Here is a 20,475-nt window from a genome sequence, read left to right on the forward strand (position 1 = left end):
GATGGAATACACGATTACCTCATCAATGATCTCTTTTTATTGATAATAAGCATCACTGGAGCTCCTCCTATAAAGAACAACTGGAAGCGAATCTGTCAAATGATGTAGAAATACTTCAGAAGGAAAGGAGACTCTCTGAATCCTTTGAGTAGCAGCGGCAGCCATGTTGAATGTATTCCCAGCCCAGATAAATGCTGAAACAGCACCACACTTTGTTATCAGCCGACTGCTGACCCATTTCCCCTCTGGTCTCTTTGATAAGACCACTTCTGTGGCAGTTGAACATCTTTGTGTGTAACACGAAGGTGGAACAAGCTGAGGCTGCCGGTGTTGTTGTGCACGTTTAAAGCAGGATGAACTGTGCTTTCGCAGGCCTTCTTGGAGATGAACTCGGAGGAAGCAGCTCAGAACATGGTGGCTTACTACTCCACAGTTCTGCCCATCATCAGGCACCATCCGGTCTACGTTCAGTTCTCCAACCACAAGGAGCTCAAAACTGACAACTCCCCCAACCAGGAGGTAACACACACCCACACATCAAACACATGCACAGCTGTTAGCATCTGTACAGCACCTGTTCACCCTCCATCCTCCCCCAGAGGGCCCAGGCAGCTCTCCGGGCCCTCAGCGCCTCTCACGTGGACACGGCAGTGGTGGCTCCGAGCACAGTGCTGCGGGTGGTGGTGGAGAACCTGGTCTACCCCGTCACCTTGGACGCCCTCTGCCAGGTAAAGCCAGAACTGCTCCACAGATTAACACCAGTTGAACAAAATAACTCCTCATTCACAGCAACAACATTCAGGAGGCAAATGATGACAATAGGCTAATTCCCACTGTAGGAACCTTCAGCAGTTCCTAGAACCTTTTCAGGAATAGGGCCGTTGTTTCGTGCATTCGGACATACAGGAACTAGGGACCCTGGCCCTCAGTTCCTAGTACCTTTACAAGAATAGGGACGTTGTTTCGTGCATTCGGACATACAGGAACTAGGGACCCTGGTCCTCAGGAACTAGGGACCACAGCCCTCAGTTCCTGGAACCATTTCAGCTCCTTCAGGGTCTTTTCTGGGCTCCACAGGAACATGACGTAGGTGTTTGGTGGCTGTAGCTCCGCCCCTTGTCTGAAATGTTTCCTCATACGACACGGACCCAACCGGCGCCTGTTTAATAAGTTAAACTCAGACTTCGTCTCCTTTGTCTGCGGCGCTCTGCTCTCCTTCTTTCCTCCATGAAAGGAAGAAGTATCGCCCGCTGCTGGATTCTCCGTCTCCTGACTCTCGCTGTGCGCTCTTCCAGCCTCCATCTTAGACGCCTGATGTGATCGTCCATGATTAATATCACCGTCATGCAGACCATGAACACGGTGGCCTCCTCGCTCTCCATGTTAGCTTCTTGCTGCTGTTGTTTTCTTCTCTCCTTACTTTTCCCGGGTTTTGTTTTGTTGTTGAGTGGCGCTAAAGTAACACGTCTGTCGCAGACGGCGGCGTCACATCAGTCCCTGTCGAGGCCCCCGACTCATGTGGGAATGCAAAATTAAACAGTTCCCCTGGGTAAGGACAGGTCTTAGAACGTCTCTGTCCGAATGCGCCTTTTAACTCATGGAAATGAGTCACCTTTAGAGACAAATTAAACCCTCATGAAGAGTGTAATGTGGATCTGATAAAATTTACATAAAATACTTTCTTACTGCCTAAAAAACACCAAAAAATCAACTAAAAACATTCATTAACCAACTGTTTTGTGCTATGAGAATTAAAATATTTAAACACGAGTTAACATTTAAAGAAAGAAAGGATGGATCTTTTATTTTTTCCTTTTTGATCCTTTTTCTGAATTCAAATCGATGAATGATTTGTCCCCCAATGACTGTTGTTTTGATGGAAATAATACGTTTTTCCCCTTTAATGTGCTCCGCCGGCGCTTCTCTTTGGGCTTACAAGGTGCCAACCTGGATGAGTTCAATGCGGAGGAGTAATTTTGTGTATTTCCTGTATCTACATGACAATAAACCTGATAGATCTTAATAAGAACGAGTAACAATACATTGCAAAATTAGTTTAAAGGCTGTTGCTACCAAAGGTGTTGGGACGACCAGAGGCATCGCTAAAGCCCGACTACCAAGGTGGAAATATTTAGCCTCGCCCTGCCTGAACAGCTGTGACAGAGCTGGGGGGGGCAAGACAGACATTTTTTAAAGTTAGTTTGAAGTTGTTCAATGTGAAGTGAAGCATCTTCTAAGATATATTCTCAAAACTGTGCAGAAGAAGTTTGAGATGTTGGCTGAGAGCCAAACCAATAGGGGAACAGCACTGGGTGTGATGTCATTGTTGCCGGGCAGAAGAGATTTTCCTTTTTTTTCAAGAAATTGAGTGAATAAAAGCCTGAACAATGCGAAGGTGAAGGTTGCCTCTCTGCTATCATATCTTTGAAGTGCTTTGAGATGACATTTGTTGTGATTTGGCGCTTTATGAATAAAGCTGACTTGAATTGAACATTTCTGATGTTTTTTTTTAATATGATTTAAAAAGATGAAGCTAAACTCGACTCCCGTTTGGTCCTCAGATCTTCTCAAAGTTCGGCACCGTGCTAAGGATCATCGTCTTCACCAAAAACAATCAGTTCCAGGCTCTGTTACAGTATGCAGACGGACCGTCGGCCCAGGGAGCCAAACTGGTGAGCAGCACTTACTGATCAAAGCCGCCCAGAGCTCCTCTTTGTGATGAACGTTAACACTATTGTGTGTCAGTCTCTGGACGGACAGAACATCTACAATGGCTGCTGCACTCTGAGGATCAGCTTCTCCAAACTCACCAGCCTCAACGTCAAATACAACAACGAGAAGAGCCGAGATTTCACCAGACCGGACCTGCCCTCCGGAGACAGCCAGCCCACCATGGAGCACCCGGCCATGGCTACAGCCTTTGGTAAGACCCCCCCTGCTCACAACATTCACCTTCATGACCCTTTCAGCTGTGAAAAATCATTAACAAAATGTCCAATTTCAAAGAAAAAGAGAAGAAGAATGACTGTAAAACAAGTAGAAGCAACATTTTGGGCTCTCTCTCCTGGTTTGAAACAAACCTCGCTCTGCCTCCCTGATTTCTTCCAATAATCTAATCAATACTGTGAGGAAGGGGCAGATGCTCTGTTGTGGTGTTTGATGGATGCAGAAAACTCAGGTGTGGTTTCTCCTCTCAGCAGCTCCAGGTATCATCTCAGCTGCACCGTATGCAGGAGCGACTCACGCGTTCCCACCGGCCTTCGCCATCCAGCCTGCAAGTGAGTTTCACCTGTGGAGCTGCAGCCGGACAGGGATGCAAACGCCCCTCTTCCTTGTGTTCAGGATCAAATTAATCCTGGAAGAAGTCCTTTTGGATTGATTTTTCTGCTGATTCTGTCTTTTATTTTATCTTTTGGTCAAAAAAATGCCCAAAAAACATTTATTTTGTCAGATAAGGAGACTAAAATCAAAATTCTGATGCTTTTGCTTTAAAACTCGATCATAACCATTGATAAATGTTCTCTGGTAACAAATAAATGAGTGGACCAGTACTTTCTGGTCAGATAAGGAGACTAAAATCAAAACTTTCCTCTGATGCAGGACAAAAAAGTTCCAGATTCTGATACTTTTGCTTTAAAACTCGATCATAACCATTGATAAATGTTCTCCGGTAACAAATAAATGAGTGGACCAGTACTTTCTGGTCAGATAAAGAGACTAAAATCAAAACTTTCCTCTGATGCGGGACAAAGAAGTTCCAGATTCTGATATTTTAGCTTTAAAACTCGATCATAACCATTGATAAATGTTCTCTGGTAACAAATAAATGAGTGGACCAGTACTTTCTGGTCAGATAAGGAGACTAAAATCAAAACTTTCTTCTGATGCAGGACAAAAAAGTTCCAGATTCTGATGCTTTTGCTTTAAAACTCGATCATAACCATTGATAAATGTTCTCTGGTAACAAATAAATGAGTGGACCAGTACTTTCTGGTCAGATAAGGAGACTAAAATCAAAACTTTCCTCTGATGCAGGACAAAAAAGTTCCAGATTCTGATGCTTTTGCTTTAAAACTCGATCATAACCATTGATAAATGTTCTCTGGTAACAAATAAATGAGTGGACCAGTACTTTCTGGTCAGATAAGGAGACTAAAATCAAAACTTTCCTCTGAGTCGGTTCCAGATTCTGATACTTTAGCTTTAAAACTCGATCATAACCATTGATAAATGTTCTCCGGTAACAAATAAATGAGTGGACCAGTACTTTCTGGTCAGATAAGGAGACTAAAATCAAAACTTTCCTCTGAGTCGGTTCCAGATTCTGATACTTTAGCTTTAAAACTCGATCATAACCATTGATAAATGTTCTCCGGTAACAAATAAATGAGTGGACCAGTACTTTCTGGTCCAATCTCATTGATCTCTGGCGTTTCTTGCTCTCTTTTTTAGTGTTTTACACCTTTCTCACCTCTCTCAGTGTCCTCCCACTACCCAGGCCTGACGATGCCTGCTCTGCCTGGAGCTCTGGCCTCTTTAACCCTCCCTGCCGCTGCCAGGTTGGGATTCCCCGCCATCCCTGCCGGACACTGTGTGGTGCTGGTCAGCAACCTCAACCCCGAGGTGAGCGGTCGCCTCCTTGCAGCTCGATGATCTGCCGTTCCGATCGTCTTCTCGTTATCGAACCTGCACTGATGAGTCTGACTCGGACTGAAGATTTTACACTTTTTTTTTTGTTTATCAAAATATTTCCAGTGATCTCTGACCTTTAACCCGAAGAAGATCCGCCCAGAAACCAGAGAAAACATCGTTTAGAACCTGCCTGAGAATGTTTTTGGCTGTTTTAGTTGCTGTTAACGGTTGTTTGTTAAAAATGTGAGCGATTTAAAGGCTAAAAGGTGCTTATTCTTCTTAAAATATTGGTGAAATAAAGACAGATAATGCCTTATTTAGAGGCTGCATCCTCTAAGCCCCGTTCACTCCGTTATATGGATCTCCAGTTATCTAAATATCTTCTGAAGGATGCCGACTTTCACCAAACTGTTCTCGGTGAGCAGATGAACGTATTTCATGCCAGAAATAAGGTTTAAAAATACCGGAGTTCCCCTTTAAGATCACATCTGACCTGTCAAAAGATTAAAATGACTGTTTCCTGGATGTCCACTGCAGCTGTTACTGATTTTATTTCCTCCTCAAAGTTAGCTTCCATTTAGATCTACCACTAGCCACATAGCTATAGCGCCACCCTCTGGTTAAACTATACAGGCTCGTTGAATCACTTTAAACTACTTCATCCACACGCCCCCCTGCAGCACAGTTTATTCACTCCGTGCTCTGTGACAGTCGGCTAACTTCACACAGAGTTTGCTGCTGATAGTTTTGTGCAACATGGCAGGATATTTATCAGATTTTGACGACTTTGAGTAAGATGGACGTTCTTACCGGAGTGAATAAACTGTGCTGCAGGGGGGCGTGTGGATGAAGGGGTCCCAGTAGAGTGCCTGTGTAGAAATCCCTCCGTTAGCTCTCCTATAGCTGCAAGTAGCCACATAACAGCAGCTATGAGCTAACAGAGCTATAGCACACGTTCATTCATTCATTCTTCTTAAAGTATTGGTGAAATAAAGACAGATAATGCCTTATTTAGAGGCTGCATCCTCTAAGCCCCGTTCTCTCCGTTATATGGATCTCCAGTTATCTAAATATCTTCCGAAGGACGCCGACTTTCACCAAACTGTTCTCAGTGAGCAGATGAACGTATTTCGTGCCAGAAATGAGGTTTAAAAATACCAGAGTTCCCCTTTTAAAGTGGTCATTTTAAGCACTGTCCTTTCAATGAGACGGCGGGGTTAGCTCCTCCCACCTCACTGGGAACAACTGAGAAACTATGTTGAGGCTCAGAGAGAAAAGCTGGAAATATGCTTGCTGTTAACTATGCGCACGTGTTTACTTATTTTACCCTTGTCCTGCGAAATTGACGTTACACAATCTGCGATTACGTAGGCGACAGGAAGGGTTTATGTGAGGCTTGTTTTTGATGTTTAGATATTTTTAATTGTCAATTTCTCGCGACATGTTTGGTTTCGGGGCTTCGGATTCAATCAAGCTGTCGCTTTTTTTTGCCTTAAGATCAGCAAAATGCAAACAGTTTCTATCGATGTTTACAGTTGGTCAGAGTGCTTCTGCTTACGTCATGTAAACCCGTCAGCAGCTTCTTCCAGTCTGAGAGAGCAGGTGCGCCCCCTTGTGGAGCCCTCCGGTAACGTGAGAACGGAGACGGCTGCTTACGTGAATTCCAGGTGAAACAGCGACTGGACTTCCAGCCTAAAGCGTTACCTGGAGACGGAAAGCATCCAGTAACCCACATATGTCAAAGTCCGGTCCTCCAGGGCCGCTGTCCTGCAGGTTTTAGATGTTTTCCTGCAGGTTTTAGATGTTTTCCTGCAGGTTTTAGATGTTTTCCTGCAGGTTTTAGATGTTTCCCTGCTTCAACACACCTGATTCAGATTAAATGGATCTCTTCGAAAGATTAAGTTCTGCACAAGTCTGCTAATGAGGCATTGATCTGAATCAGGTGTGTTGAAGCAGGGGAACATCTAAAACCTGCAGGACAGCGGCCCTCCAGGACCCTGCAGTAACCCATCGAACGACGTTAGCATGGAAATCAGTAGGTTTGTTAGCTGAGAAGGACGCCAGCAGAGATCACATCCGGTCCTCGAGGGCCGCTGTCCTGCAGGTTTTAGATGTTTCCCTGCTTCAGCAGATTCAGATCAATGCATCATTATCAGGCTTATGGAGAACTTGGCATCTTTTGAAGAGATCTTTTTCATCTGAATCAGGTGTGTTGAAGCAGGGAAACATCTAAAACCTGCAGGACAGCGGCCCTCGAGGACTGACTTTGGATCCCTGGCTTAAGTAATCGATCGAATACTCAAGCGTTTGCTGCGACCCGAATAATGATCAGATTTTTAATTAAAATCGTCGTCTTTCTCCGTCTCAGACGCGACTCTCGTTGACGTTTCATTGTGTCCCGGCCTCTGACTTCCTGCCGTGTTTTTAATCCCTTCACATTTAAACTGTTGTCCTAATTCCGCCTCTACCTCCATCTGCACAGAACACACACACCTGTACACACACACCTGTGCAGTCATGTCTGAAATGATCTTCTCATTTTGACATTATCTGACCCCTCCTCTCCAAAGGTAATTAACCTTCTGATTGACCCCTCACCTGTCTTTTTTTTTCCCTTTTAATTTTTTGCCATGGAAACGCCTCGGACCCTCCACCTGTCCTGCCCTCCCACCTTTACCTGTCCTGTCCCTCGCTGCCTTCTCTGCTGTCTTTAAAGAGAGTTACGCCCCACTGCCTCTTTATTCTCTTCGGTATGTTGTCACTAGCTTCTTATTTTGAATTATCAGTACCACCTGTTTGTTCTGATTTTTATTTATTTTGAGTTTGTTTGTTATTTTTTCCTCTTTTTCACATTTGTTCTTTATTCATGAAAAATGAGTGTCTGCTTGTTTTGTCAGTTTTTGCGTGTTGATTTGAGTTTATTCACAATATGTGCAGCTTTTCCTCACAGTTTGCAAAGAAACCTAAAAGATTCGGACTCATTAGTTCAGGTTGCACACCTGATGAAGCGATTCATTACTCGTAAAAGGCAATAAAAGAATAGTTAATATTTAAAAGACAAATAAAGCCAGAGTAACTTCAGAGAATCCAACTCGTAACGTTGTAAAGGATGAAAGTGAAAGGTACAGTGGAGTACAGAAAGCAAACCTGTTCCTGAAGGTTTATAAACCAGCAGCAGATCTGAGATGAAACCAGTTAAAGCTTCAGAAACCAGTTAAAGCTTCAGAAACCAGCAGAAGATCTGAGATGAAACCAGTTAAAGCTTCAGAAACCAGTTAAAGCTTCAGAAACCAGCAGAAGATCTGAGATGAAACCAGTTAAAGCTTCAGAAACCAGCAGAAGGTCTGAGATGAAACCAGTTAAAGCTTCAGAAACCAGTTAAAGCTTCATAAACCAACAGAAGATCTGAGATTAAACCAGTTAAAGCTTCAGAAACCAGCAGAAGATCTGAGATTAAACCAGTTAAAGCTTCATAAACCAGCAGAAGATCTGAGATGAAACCAGTTAAAGCTTCAGAAACCAGTTAAAGCTTCAGAAACCAGTTAAAGCTTCATAAACCAGCAGAAGATCTGAGATTAAACCAGTTAAAGCTTCAGAAACCAGCAGAAGATCTGAGATGAAACCAGTTAAAGCTTCAGAAACCAGCAGAAGATCTGAGATGAAACCAGTTAAAGCTTCATAAACCAACAGAAGATCTGAGATGAAACCAGTTAAAGCTTCAGAAACCAGTTAAAGCTTCAGAAACCAGAAGAAGATCTGAGATGAAACCAGTTAAAGCTTCAGAAACCAGTTAAAGCTTCAGAAACCAACAGAAGATCTGAGATGAAACCAGTTAAAGCTTCAGAAACCAGTTAAAGCTTCAGAAACCAACAGAAGATCTGAGATGAAACCAGTTAAAGCTTCAGAAACCAGTTAAAGCTTCAGAAACCAGCAGACAGTCTGAGATGAAACCAGTTAAAGCTTCAGAAACCAGAAGAAGATCTGAGATGAAACCAGTTAAAGCTTCAGAAACCAGTTAAAGCTTCAGAAACCAACAGAAGATCTGAGATGAAACCAGTTAAAGCTTCAGAAACCAGTTAAAGCTTCAGAAACCAACAGAAGATCTGAGATGAAACCAGTTAAAGCTTCAGAAACCAGCAGACAGTCTGAGATGAAACCAGTTAAAGCTTCAGAAACCAGTTAAAGCTTCATAAACCAACAGAAGATCTGAGATGAAACCAGTTAAAGCTTCAGAAACCAGCAGACAGTCTGAGATGAAACCAGTTAAAGCTTCAGAAACCAGCAGAAGATCTGAGATGAAACCAGTTAAAGCTTCAGAAACCAGTTAAAGCTTCAGAAACCAGCAGAAGATCTGAGATGAAACCAGTTAAAGCTTCAGAAACCAGCAGAAGGTCTGAGATGAAACCAGTTAAAGCTTCAGAAACCAGTTAAAGCTTCATAAACCAACAGAAGATCTGAGATGAAACCAGTTAAAGCTTCAGAAACCAGCAGAAGATCTGAGATGAAACCAGTTAAAGCTTCAGAAACCAGTTAAAGCTTCATAAACCAGCAGAAGATCTGAGATTAAACCAGTTAAAGCTTCAGAAACCAGCAGAAGATCTGAGATGAAACCAGTTAAAGCTTCAGAAACCAGCAGAAGATCTGAGATTAAACCAGTTAAAGCTTCAGAAACCAGAAGAAGATCTGAGATGAAACCAGTTAAAGCTTCAGAAACCAGTTAAAGCTTCAGAAACCAACAGAAGATCTGAGATGAAACCAGTTAAAGCTTCAGAAACCAGTTAAAGCTTCAGAAACCAGCAGACAGTCTGAGATTAAACCAGTTAAAGCTTCAGAAACCAGAAGAAGATCTGAGATGAAACCAGTTAAAGCTTCAGAAACCAGTTAAAGCTTCAGAAACCAGCAGAAGATCTGAGATGAAACCAGTTAAAGCTTCAGAAACCAGCAGAAGATCTGAGATGAAACCAGTTGAAGCTTCAGGATGGAGGATATGATCCACTTCTCTGCTCTCAGCGGGACTGAATCATGCTTCAGACACACCAGGAAACACATTTTGTTTTCCAGCTCTGCTCCAAATGCTTTCGCTTGAAGGCATTTTTGTGGGTTTTTGATGGCGTCTTTCTGGCCTTTTCGTCACGACAACAAATTGATGTGCGACTGTGACTTTACTTTATGACTTTATGACGGACAAATCCACCGAATTCTCTGGTGTTGCTTTTAAAAAATGAATCCTTTAAAACTCTCGTATCGTCCTTCAGTGAGAACTCGAGGCTTCTGTGAACTCTGAGGAGCTGCATCTGTTGTGTGTTTTTATCTTATTTCGCTGAGTTTGCATGCCGGGTTTCTCTCAGTTTGCATGTCCTCAGTGCTGAATCAGATGCTCTTGTTTTTGTTTTTTTGTTGTTTTTTAAGTCTACTCCCATAATTCATAGCACCTACACGGTGTAATCTGCCATTTTTTAATTTTCTCTGACCCTTACCCCTAATTTCCTCACTTGCATTTCCTGTGTATAACCATTCAGGAATTCCTCCCTCCAAAATTAAGTTCACAAATTTGTTAGTGTTCCCACATCCTTACGGCAGCGTTTCTGCGGGTTATTTGGTAATCCATCAACTCTCCTCCTCATAATTTTTAATCTTAGCAGTAAGACCAAGGGTCAGTGGCTTGGCAGGCTGCAGTCAGATCTGCTTCATACATGCTTCTTGTCGGGTTTATGGGTGTAGCTTCATGTCTGATGATGATATCCGAATGACTCGCAGTTCCTCACCTGTTCCTCTTCATTTCTCACTGTGTTAAGGTGTTTATGGAGACGTGATGAGAGTGAAGATCCTGTTCAACAAGAAGGAAAACGCTCTGGTTCAGATGACTGACAGCACACAGGCTCAGCTAGGTAACAGCCTGCACATGCTCAGTGTGATCTTCTGCTGTAAAACTCCTCTAAAAGTGTCCCAAGTGTTTAAGGATAGCTTTGATTTCCACACCGATGAGTCAAAATGATACAAACTCCTCCGATGGTCTCTTACAGTCGTAAAAAGGAAATAAATGTGTCAACTTTAAGGTCACCAGCTTTTAAAATGAGCAAAATCCAACCTCAGAAGCAGTGTGTGGAAAACTAAGTGAACCCTTACTGCTTCCAAAGGAACTAAGATGGTAAGAAGCAGCCAGGAGCTGCTGATCAATGCTCTGATTAACTGATCATCAGTCAGTGTGAGCAGCTCTATAAAAGCAGGAGTTCTGTCAGTTTAACACGATGCCAAGGAGGAAAGACACCAGCAATGATCTTAGAGAAGCAGCTGTTGCTGCCCATCAGTCTGGGAAGGGTTATAAGGCCATTTCCAAACTATCTGGAGTCCATCATTCTACAGAGAGAAAGATTATTCACAAGTGGAAAACATTCAGGACAGCTGTCAATCTTCCCAGGAGTGGACGTCCCAGCAAGTTCACCCCAAGGTGAAGAAGCCCAGAGCTACATCTCAGACTCTACAGGCCTCAGTTAGCATGTTAAAGGTTAAAGGTCACCCCAAGGTGAAAAAGCCCAGAGCTACATCTCAGACTCTCCAGGCCTCAGTTAGTATGTTAAAGGTTAAAGGTCACCCCAAGGTGAAAAAGCCCAGAGCTACATCTCAGACTCTCCAGGCCTCAGTTAGTATGTTAAAGGTTAAAGGTCACCCCGAGGTGAAAAAGCCCAGAGCTACATCTCAGACTCTACAGGCCTCAGTTAGCATGTTAAAGGTTAAAGGTCACCCCAAGGTGAAGAAGCCCAGAGCTACATCTCAGACTCTACAGGCCTCAGTTAGCATGTTAAAGGTTAAAGGTCACCCCAAGGTGAAAAAGCCCAGAGCTACATCTCAGACTCTCCAGGCCTCAGTTAGTATGTTAAAGGTTAAAGGTCACCCCGAGGTGAAAAAGCCCAGAGCTACATCTCAGACTCTACAGGCCTCAGTTAGCATGTTAAAGGTTAAAGGTCACCCCAAGGTGAAGAAGCCCAGAGCTACATCTCAGACTCTACAGGCCTCAGTTAGCATGTTAAAGGTTAAAGGTCACCCCAAGGTGAAAAAGCCCAGAGCTACATCTCAGACTCTACAGGCCTCAGTTAGCATGTTAAAGGTTAAAGGTCACCCCAAGGTGAAAAAGCCCAGAGCTACATCTCAGACTCTCCAGGCCTCAGTTAGTATGTTAAAGGTTAAAGGTCACCCCGAGGTGAAAAAGCCCAGAGCTACATCTCAGACTCTACGGGCCTCAGTTAGCATGTTAAAGGTTAAAGGTCATGACAGCACAGTTAGAAAAAGACTGAACAAGGATGGCTTGTTTGGAAGGGCTGCAGGAGAAAGCCTCTTCTCTCTAAAAAGAACATGGCAGCACAGCTTAGGTTTGCAAAGCTGCATCTGAACAAAGCACAAGACTTCTGGAACAATGTCCTTTGGACAGACCAGAGCAAAGTGGAGATGGCTGTTGGATGAAGAGAAAGGTTCAGTAACCTCATCCATCCAAGAATTAAGCCGCCTGACTCCTGGAATATACTGATTTACCTATTTTCTTAGCAATATTGAACCTATTCCCTGATAGCATTGACATGTTCCCAGGATGACATGAAGTCTTTGGGTTCAAACTGTGGTTCAGGCAGCAGGAAACACAGGATTTTCACACATTAACCCCACTGAAAATCTTTGGGATGTGGTGGAGACAATTTTATGTAGCCGCCCGACTCTTCATCATCAATTCAAGATGCTGGAGAAGAAAATGAATGGCATTAACTTATGGAAACGATTTCACAGAAGAATTGTACGATAAAATGTTCTCATCCACATTCAGACACAAGTTAAAGGCTCTGTGCCGATTCCTGCTGAAGCACCACAGAAGAAGAGTTTTGATGAACTTACACGGAGCAGATAGAAGTGTAAGATAAGCTGTTGTAAGTTCAGAGCTTTAGCAGCACTCCTGTAAGCTGTAAGAAGTGTTTCAGAACCACTGCGGATCCAACTTGTTCCCCAACGTTCGACGACCCCTAAACATCGCAGCTCGGTTCTCACCAGCGTTGACCAGGAGCACCTTAAAGGTCCGGTTGTTTTAAAGCTCTGACCAAGTCAGCGATACGGTTCTTTTCAGTGTTTTATACTTCTGTTTATGTTTATGTATTTAGCAGACGTTTTTATCCAAAGCGACTTACAAATGAAGATATAACAGCTTTATAAAAAGCTAACAATAAGCTACATAGAAGGAACCCAGGAGTCCGACTCTGTCAGAGGGGACAGAGTAGAGATAGGGTGCAGGCATAGAAGGAAGAGCAGAAAGATAAAGTGCAGAGATAGAGGGGGGAGGGAAGTACAAGGTAAGTGCTGGGATAGGAGATGCTCTCTGAAGAGCTGGGTTTTCAGGAGCTTCTTGAAGATAGACAGGGACGCCCCTGTTCTGGTAGCGCTCGGTAGGTCATTCCACCATCGTGGGACGACACATGAACAGAGTTTGGATTGTCTTAGGCGTGGTGTAGGAGCTGCTAGACGACAATCCTGGGACCAACGGAGGGACCCAGTTGGGACAGAAGCCTTTGCAAGAGCATTCAAGTAGATGGAGCCGTTCCATTAAGCTCTTTGTAGCTAACATCAGGGACTTGAATCTGATGCTAAGGGCAGCCAGAGGAGCTCAATGAACAGAGGGGGGACGTGTTCTTTTAGGCTGATCCAAGACCAGACGCACCGCCGCGTTCTGGACCATCTGCAGAGGTTTCACAGGCTGGAGACCAGTTAGGAAACCAGTTAGGAGACCAGTTAGGAAACCAGTTAGGAAACCAGTTAGGAAACCAGTTAGGAGAGCGTTGCAGGAGTCAAGGTGGGAGATGACCATGGCCTGCAGCAGGAGCTGGGGGGCATGTTGGGTCAGGTATGGTCTGATCTTTCTTATATTTAGTAATGCAAAGCGGCACGAACGAGCAACCGAGGTAACGTGATCTGATAACGTGAACGTGATTCTGATCCTTCATGTAACTCTTTGACCAAAAGACCCAACTGCTGATAGACCTTCTCGTGTATCCCAGACCCTGATCTGCATCGATGTTTCATGTTAAAGAACGTTATTTAACTCTTCTGTGAGAGACCATCAAATCACCTGCTTTCCAATAAACTCTTAAAAACTAATAGTAAAGAATATATTTTAGATGACAGTTTAAAAGATGGAGACAATCCAAGACGAATTGTTATGGTTTGATCATTAAACTGACCAGAGGAGGCTAGCTTGCAGCGCTACTGTCTGTGAGTGTTATTTTTTACGTGTTCAGGTGCAGTTTCAGTGTTACGAGTTGGCTTAAAGAAGCATTTAAAGCGAGTTAAGCAGGGTCTTTACTCGTCTTCTTTGCAGCCATGAGCCACCTGAACGGCCAGCGGCTGCACGGGAAGCCTCTTCGCATCACGTTGTCCAAACACACCAGCGTCCAGCTTCCCCGCGAAGGTCACGAGGACCAGGGTCTGACCAAAGACTACAGCAACTCCCCCCTGCACCGCTTCAAGAAGCCGGGCTCCAAAAACTATTCCAACATCTTCCCGCCCTCTGCCACCTTACATCTATCCAACATCCCGTAAGTCCCTCAGCTTTACGACCTCTCGTCCAAACTGAGCACTGAGATGATACCAAGCAGCACAACCTTAAATGTGTCTCATATCTCTTCTGCTTGGGTTCGTAGCCCTGCTGTGGTGGAGGACGATCTGAAGATGCTGTTCTCCAGCTCAGGAGCCATTGTCAAGGCCTTCAAGTTCTTCCAGTAAGTCTTTCCCGTCCCTTAGAGACATCTCTGGGTGGGGCTTAGCCATCAGGAGAAGACATTAAAAGCTGATTTTTGTCCTGTAGTTTCACTTTCCTGCAGAATGACCTGAGAGAGAATTTGAAACTTGACGAGATCAATAGGAACTTTTCTCAAATAACTAATTTATTAAAGCAAAATGAGGCTAAAGTGTTTATTAAAAACGGACGGAAACTATTCTTTCTTCTGTGCGACCAAGAGCTCTATCGTGTTTTCACAGGGTTTTTATTCTGAAAATAAAGAATAGCTTCTCTGTTTTATACCAAAGTCTTTGACCATTATCATGTGGTGTAATTAGCTAAAGTTGGTTAATCACCAGCTTCAGCCCCCCTAAAATAGGCCCAACGACACCCAACTTTCAGCCTGTATGTTTCTGAAACCTTCATCCTACCCCTAAACTTCTGTTTCACGGACTCTGAACTCTTTCCATGACCATGAGCCTCTACTGAAGGATTTTATCCATGAGAACCTGTTGTTTCCCTTTCATGTTGCCTCCATCCCTTCTCTTGTCTTTGCCCTGTCCTAATGTATCCTCAGCCTCAATTTGGAAGGGATACTATGTTTATGTTTATAGCAGATGCTTTTATCCAAAGCGACTTACAGGTAGGCAGGTAGGGTAATACCTCCAGTAGGGGCCTATGGACCCCTAAAGTTGGTTAATTACCAGCTTCAGCCCCCCTAAAATAGGCCCAACGACACCCAACTTTCAGCCTGTATGTTTCTGAAACCTTCATCCTACCCCTAAACTTCTGTTTCACTGACTCTGAACTCTTTTCATGACCGTGAGCCTCTACTGAAGGATTTTTTCCATGAGAACCTGTTGTTTCCCTTTCATGTTGCTTCCATCCCTTCTCTTGTCTTTGCCCAGTCCTAATGTATGTTTATGCATTTAGCAGATGCTTTTATCCAAAGCGATTTACAGGTAGGGTAATACCTCCAGTAGGGGCCTAAGGACCAGTAGGGGCCTAAGGACCCCTACTGGGGCATTTGAGACCATTTGTGACTCAATGACTGCAACTCCTTGGCGCCTAAGGACCCCTACTGGAGGTATTACCTTTCATGTAGGGGATTTGAACCCAGGTCTCCCACACAAAAGGTGGCAATCATACCACTATACTATCCATACTGTGCCCCTTTTTGGAAGGGTACTGGTTCTCTAACCCTTTAACTGGGGCATTGGAGACCATTTGTGACTCAATTACTGCAACTCCTTGATCTTCAAAGGAAAGGATAAACAAGTCCTTGTCAAGTCCAATTTCTTATCCCTGTGAATGGGAGGTAGGGCCCAGGGGAGAGTTGGGATTGGGCATTGGCCCCGAAGCCTCTGTCCTCTCCATGGAAGCCCACCTCCTGGAAGTTGAACCTGTTGTTTGTTTCTCACTCAGGAAGGACCATAAGATGGCTCTGATCCAGATGGGCTCTGTGGAGGAGGCCATCGAATCCCTCATAGAGTTCCACAACCACGATTTGGGAGAGAACCACCACCTGCGGGTCTCCTTCTCCAAGTCCTCCATCTGAGCCTCTGGCTGTACGATCTGGATCCTTGTCGGAGTCCACGGTGTCCACTACACTCCAATCATTCCAACGCACATCTGCAGAAACCACCGTGAAGTCTGGTGTAATGTTAAATTATTGTTTTCAAAACTCTTTAAGGAGGATTAGGGATTCAAGGGGGTTCTTCTCTGAATCTAATCTCAAAAGTCTGAGTTTTCAGGATTTTACAGCAAAGCCAGAATTCTTAGATTATAGTCAGAGTTCAGACGGTGTCCTTCTTGTTGTGAAGTTGGTACCTTTTTTTAGCCTCTTTTGCCTTTCAACTTTAATCCCTGATTCGAGGAATTAAAGTCAGCCTTTTAAATTCTGTCATCAGGAGCTCTGACTGAAATTTTTCCAATTCTGACTTTATGAACTCAGAATTATCACTATTCTCAGATTAAAGGAATTTAAGGCCCTAATCCTTTTCTGTAGCTTTCCCTGGTCAAAGCAGCGGTCCTGCCTGTAAATAATCAGCCCTGACGGCGTTCGGGAAGTCGTAGCTTTACCCTCCGACTGTCAGATCTCAGACGGGCGGCCTTTAGAGGAGCCTGGTTAGACCTTCAGAGGATCCCTGTGCCTTATTCCTGGACTCAGAATGACCTCGACTTTAACGAAAAGAAGCCTCTGTGAATTGGCGAGAGCAGGTTTACAGTTGATAAAGGTTTACTGTTGAGATGTATTACAGATATATCCATATTTTATTGGTGTTGTCAGTACTTTCTGTTAGTGTTTTGTACTGCTGGTTACTGTAGTGTGAAACGTGAACTGATTGTGTTTTAGCAGGTTTGCTGGGTCTTTAGTCCTAGATGCTATTTTTCTTTGCTGTTACTTTTTGACTTCTTTATTTCCACATATGCAATCATGTTGTAATCAAATATTGTAGCAATATTTTAATCATTCCTGAAATGTTCTTTTCCTTCCGGTGTCTCGGCTGTCTCTGCTTCCTCCTGCGATTCGCAGGTGAATGTTTCCTTAGCTCGTCTTTTCTGTCGTGTTGCCTCTCTGAACGCTGTTTATTTATAAGTTTGTGATCCACTACAGCTGAAACCAAAAAAAAAAAAAACGGCCTTTTAGATGCAAACAAAACCGCCTGCCTCAGGTTTAAGGACTTAAAACTAGACAAAAGATGGTGAACTGGTTCAGGCTTTCTTCTTGTTTTCCTGTGGGAATGTTTTTATCAACGACTCAACCACTGACCTGACGTTTCTGCTGCAAAAACAAGATGTTAATTTGGAGTGCCTTCAACCGAGCACCGAGTCGTACATCAGGCATTAACTCTTCCTTACTCTGAGACCGGGAAGTAACCCCCCAGCACACGCTGAAACCCCACGACTCTGGTTTGGTTGATCCGTGTCTTATTATTAAAGTTTCGCACATTCCAGCCACTCGGAGGTCAAAACCCACCTTTAAAACGACAACGGCGACAAAACACTGCTCAAACTAAATGTTTCCCCAAAACGAGCTGCTGAACTTTAGTGATAATGTGTTCAGTACACCTGGGAAAACCAACCAATCGGAGCAGAGATGGGCTGTAAACATGTTCATGGACCAGAATCCAAGATTAACGTCATTTTTAATATAGTTGGTCTTAGTTCTTCATCCATTTCCAGGAAAACAGGAAATAGTTGGTCAAATATAAAAGTAAATACAGTCTAAAGGGCATAAAAGCATATTTTACAACTCTAATGAGCTCAAAAGTGAGTATCTGGTCTGAGCTTCATTCTCCAACAGCCTCAACCCTATGAAACAAGCTTTCTGTCATTTCTTTGAGTAAGATTCTCGGTGATTGGTTTGGTGATGGTTTCTTTTGTCTCTTCTCGTCTTCATGGTTTTGCTGTTGCTTTTTCATGCATTATGTAATGAGTCAATACTTTAATTTCCCAAAAGCTTGCCTGTGTCCACAGACACTCATTCCTCCACTTTCTTCACCTCCGTCACCCTCTGAACACTGTTATTCTGTATGAAAGTTCAATCATTCAGCAGGTAGTTGACAGTCAAAGACTGACAAGTGAGAAACACATTGTTTGAGGACACTTTAACATGTAAATGGGGGGGAAATTGGGGATTGGACCAGCAACAACCACTCTAACTCCTGAGCTATAACTGCCTCCATAAAAGGGAGTCTAACCCCGCCCCATAAACCCCAGTCTGCTCTGATTGGTCAGCTCCAGTGGGGTGATCAGGCTCCACCCACCATTTCTGCATCACCTCTCAAAATAAGCATTTAATTGGACAAAAAAGTAGTTTTGACCCCATGTAAAGGAGTTTTCAACCGTTTTAAACGATTTTTCAGCAAATGAAATAAGAAAAGCCACTTGATGACTGTCTGTCAAGATGTTGTGTGTAGATTCATCTTGGTGCTGTTCAGATCACGTACAAACTTTTAAAATGTTAAATTTGACGTCTCTCGAACTTTAATAAAGGTTACCGCTTCATTGAAGTCATCTTATTGCATCTTAATGCTTCAATGAAACGGTGTGGAGGAGTTAAACCGTCACTGCGAGCGGGACGAAATGGGCGAGAAGTCCAGTCGGACGAGTTAACCTGAAACCTCCGCTCACACGGTTTCTCCCAGGTGTACTTGAATGCATCATGAGCCTTCAGTTTCAGGTGAGGCGGGAGTATCAGAAGGGAGGGAGTGTTCAACTGTACATAAAAGTTTTATACACGGTTGTCTGAGAGGTGATAGTCGGTTTTATATCTGATGAAACGTGTATATTTTGATTGTGCGACCAGTTCTGAGCCTTACACTGTTTGTGTCACAAAGGAAAAAAAAACTGATTAAATCACTTTTTATCTAAAACTTTGACTTGAGTCGTCTGTCAAAAGAAAAAAGTTGTTTTGATTTATAATATCTGAAGAAGAAGGGACAATCTGGAGAAAAGACTCGAGCAACAAATCTTTAGCTCTCCGAAACTTTGGTTGAGGATGAATTAGCAAAGGGAACGATAATGCTTCAAGTGAGAGTTATTAATCAGATAAATCAAACTCGGCACTGACTTTACAAGACAAATACTGAACAGGAGAATTGGTCCTTAATGTGTGAATTATTTTTTTCCAATGCCCAAAATCAACTCAAAGACTGTTCCAAAGAAAAATAACAGGACCTTGTTCCGATCCTTGTGGAACACCGCGATCTGGTCAAATCGGAAACCAATGGAAAACCCTGGTATTTATTTAGTTCCCTTTGTTTGAAAGTTCCTCATTTAACGAGCCGTTCTGATTTTCATTTCTAAAGTACGTCACTCCTTAAGTTGGCTCCGCCTCCTCTGCTAAGCCCCGCCCCCTCACATCCACCCTGCTGGACGGATGAAGCCAGCTTCTGGTGGAAATGTTCTGCTGTCAGCTGCACTGAGGAGCATGCATCTTCCATCCAGCAGCAGCCTCAGAGGATATAAGAGCCCAGTGGATAAACTATATCTGAGGCTAATGTTCCAGCAGAGTTAGCTAAAGACTGTGAATGTGCAGCAAACACTTTTCATCCCACTGTTTTAACAACTTGGTCCAGTTCAACGCTGGACTGAAGGAACTGAGCCACAAAGAGGATCAGTTCCAGCTCTCAGAGCCTGAACTTCAGAGCAGGGAAATGGAAGCATCTGAGAAATAACTCCTCATGGTTTATTTACTGATTTATTTCTTCCTTTAGCAGCAGCTAATGCTAACAGCTTAGCTAATGAAGATGACGTACACCAACTTCTAAGGAGTTACTGCTGTTCCTTTCTGAAAGAGGAACATTATTGTTCCCACATTACTTTAACTAAATCTTTCCAGTTAGAACAGTTAGAGCACAGTTTATTTACTCCGGTAAGAACGTCCATCTTACTCAAAGTCGTCGTTCACGTTGTCAAAATCTGATAAATATCCTGCCGTGTTGCACAAAACTATCAGCAGCAAACTCTGTGTGAAGTTAGCCGACTGTCACAGAGCACGGAGTGAATAAACTGTGCTGCAGGGGGGCGTGTGGATGAAGTGGTCCCAGTAGAGTGCCTGTGTAGAAATCCCTCCGTTAGCTCTCCTATAGCTGCAAGTAGCCACATAACAGCAGCTATGAGCTAACAGAGCTATAGCACACGTTCATTCATTCATTCTTCTTAAAGTATTGGTGAAATAAAGACAGATAATGCCTTATTTAGAGGCTGCATCCTCTAAGCCCCGTTCACTCCGTTATATGGATCTCCAGTTATCTAAATATCTTCAGAAGGACGCCGACTTTCACCAAACTGTTCTCGGTGAGTAGATGAACGTATTTCATGCCAGAAATAAGGTTTAAAAACACCGGAGTTCCCCTTTAAGCTGAAAGGATCAAAACGAGAGTACACATGTTTACCAGCAGAGGGCGGCAGATACACAGAATAATCATGATCATGATCAGCTCATGTGGCCTCTGTGTGTGACACTTTTGAGATTTTTATATTTACTGAGACTGCAGGACAAATTTGACAAAAGGTCATAAAGTGTCATAAAGCTCTGCTTCTGTTACCCGCCGACTTCTGTGGGACATTTAGAGTATTTATGGTCT

At 43.5% G+C, this 20,475-nt stretch overlaps 1 protein-coding gene across 5 annotated transcripts in view; it reads left to right on the forward strand.

The window, feature by feature from the left end:
- ptbp1b (polypyrimidine tract binding protein 1b) overlaps positions 1–18,759 on the forward strand; it is a 33,374-nt gene extending 14,615 nt beyond the window's left edge. For 3 of the 5 annotated variants that reach the window (XM_072388881.1, XM_072388883.1, XM_072388885.1), the window contains 11 exons: positions 373–519; positions 600–728; positions 2,562–2,672; positions 2,746–2,923; positions 3,198–3,278; positions 4,481–4,623; positions 7,349–7,382; positions 10,428–10,520; positions 13,982–14,198; positions 14,304–14,381; positions 15,806–18,759. In XM_072388881.1, the coding sequence (XP_072244982.1) occupies positions 373–519; positions 600–728; positions 2,562–2,672; positions 2,746–2,923; positions 3,198–3,278; positions 4,481–4,623; positions 7,349–7,382; positions 10,428–10,520; positions 13,982–14,198; positions 14,304–14,381; positions 15,806–15,938 (1,344 nt within the window). In that variant the 3' untranslated portion in view covers positions 15,939–18,759. The remainder of the gene's footprint in view (positions 1–372; positions 520–599; positions 729–2,561; positions 2,673–2,745; positions 2,924–3,197; positions 3,279–4,480; positions 4,624–7,348; positions 7,383–10,427; positions 10,521–13,981; positions 14,199–14,303; positions 14,382–15,805) is intronic. The other 2 variants (XM_072388882.1, XM_072388884.1) reach the window with 1 other exon arrangement.
- Positions 18,760–20,475: the final 1,716 nt, after the last annotated feature.

Source organism: Leuresthes tenuis, unplaced genomic scaffold (assembly GCF_036924035.1).
Source record: "Leuresthes tenuis unplaced genomic scaffold, fLeuTen1.0.hap1 SCAF_7, whole genome shotgun sequence".
NCBI lineage: Eukaryota > Metazoa > Chordata > Actinopteri > Atheriniformes > Atherinopsidae > Leuresthes > Leuresthes tenuis.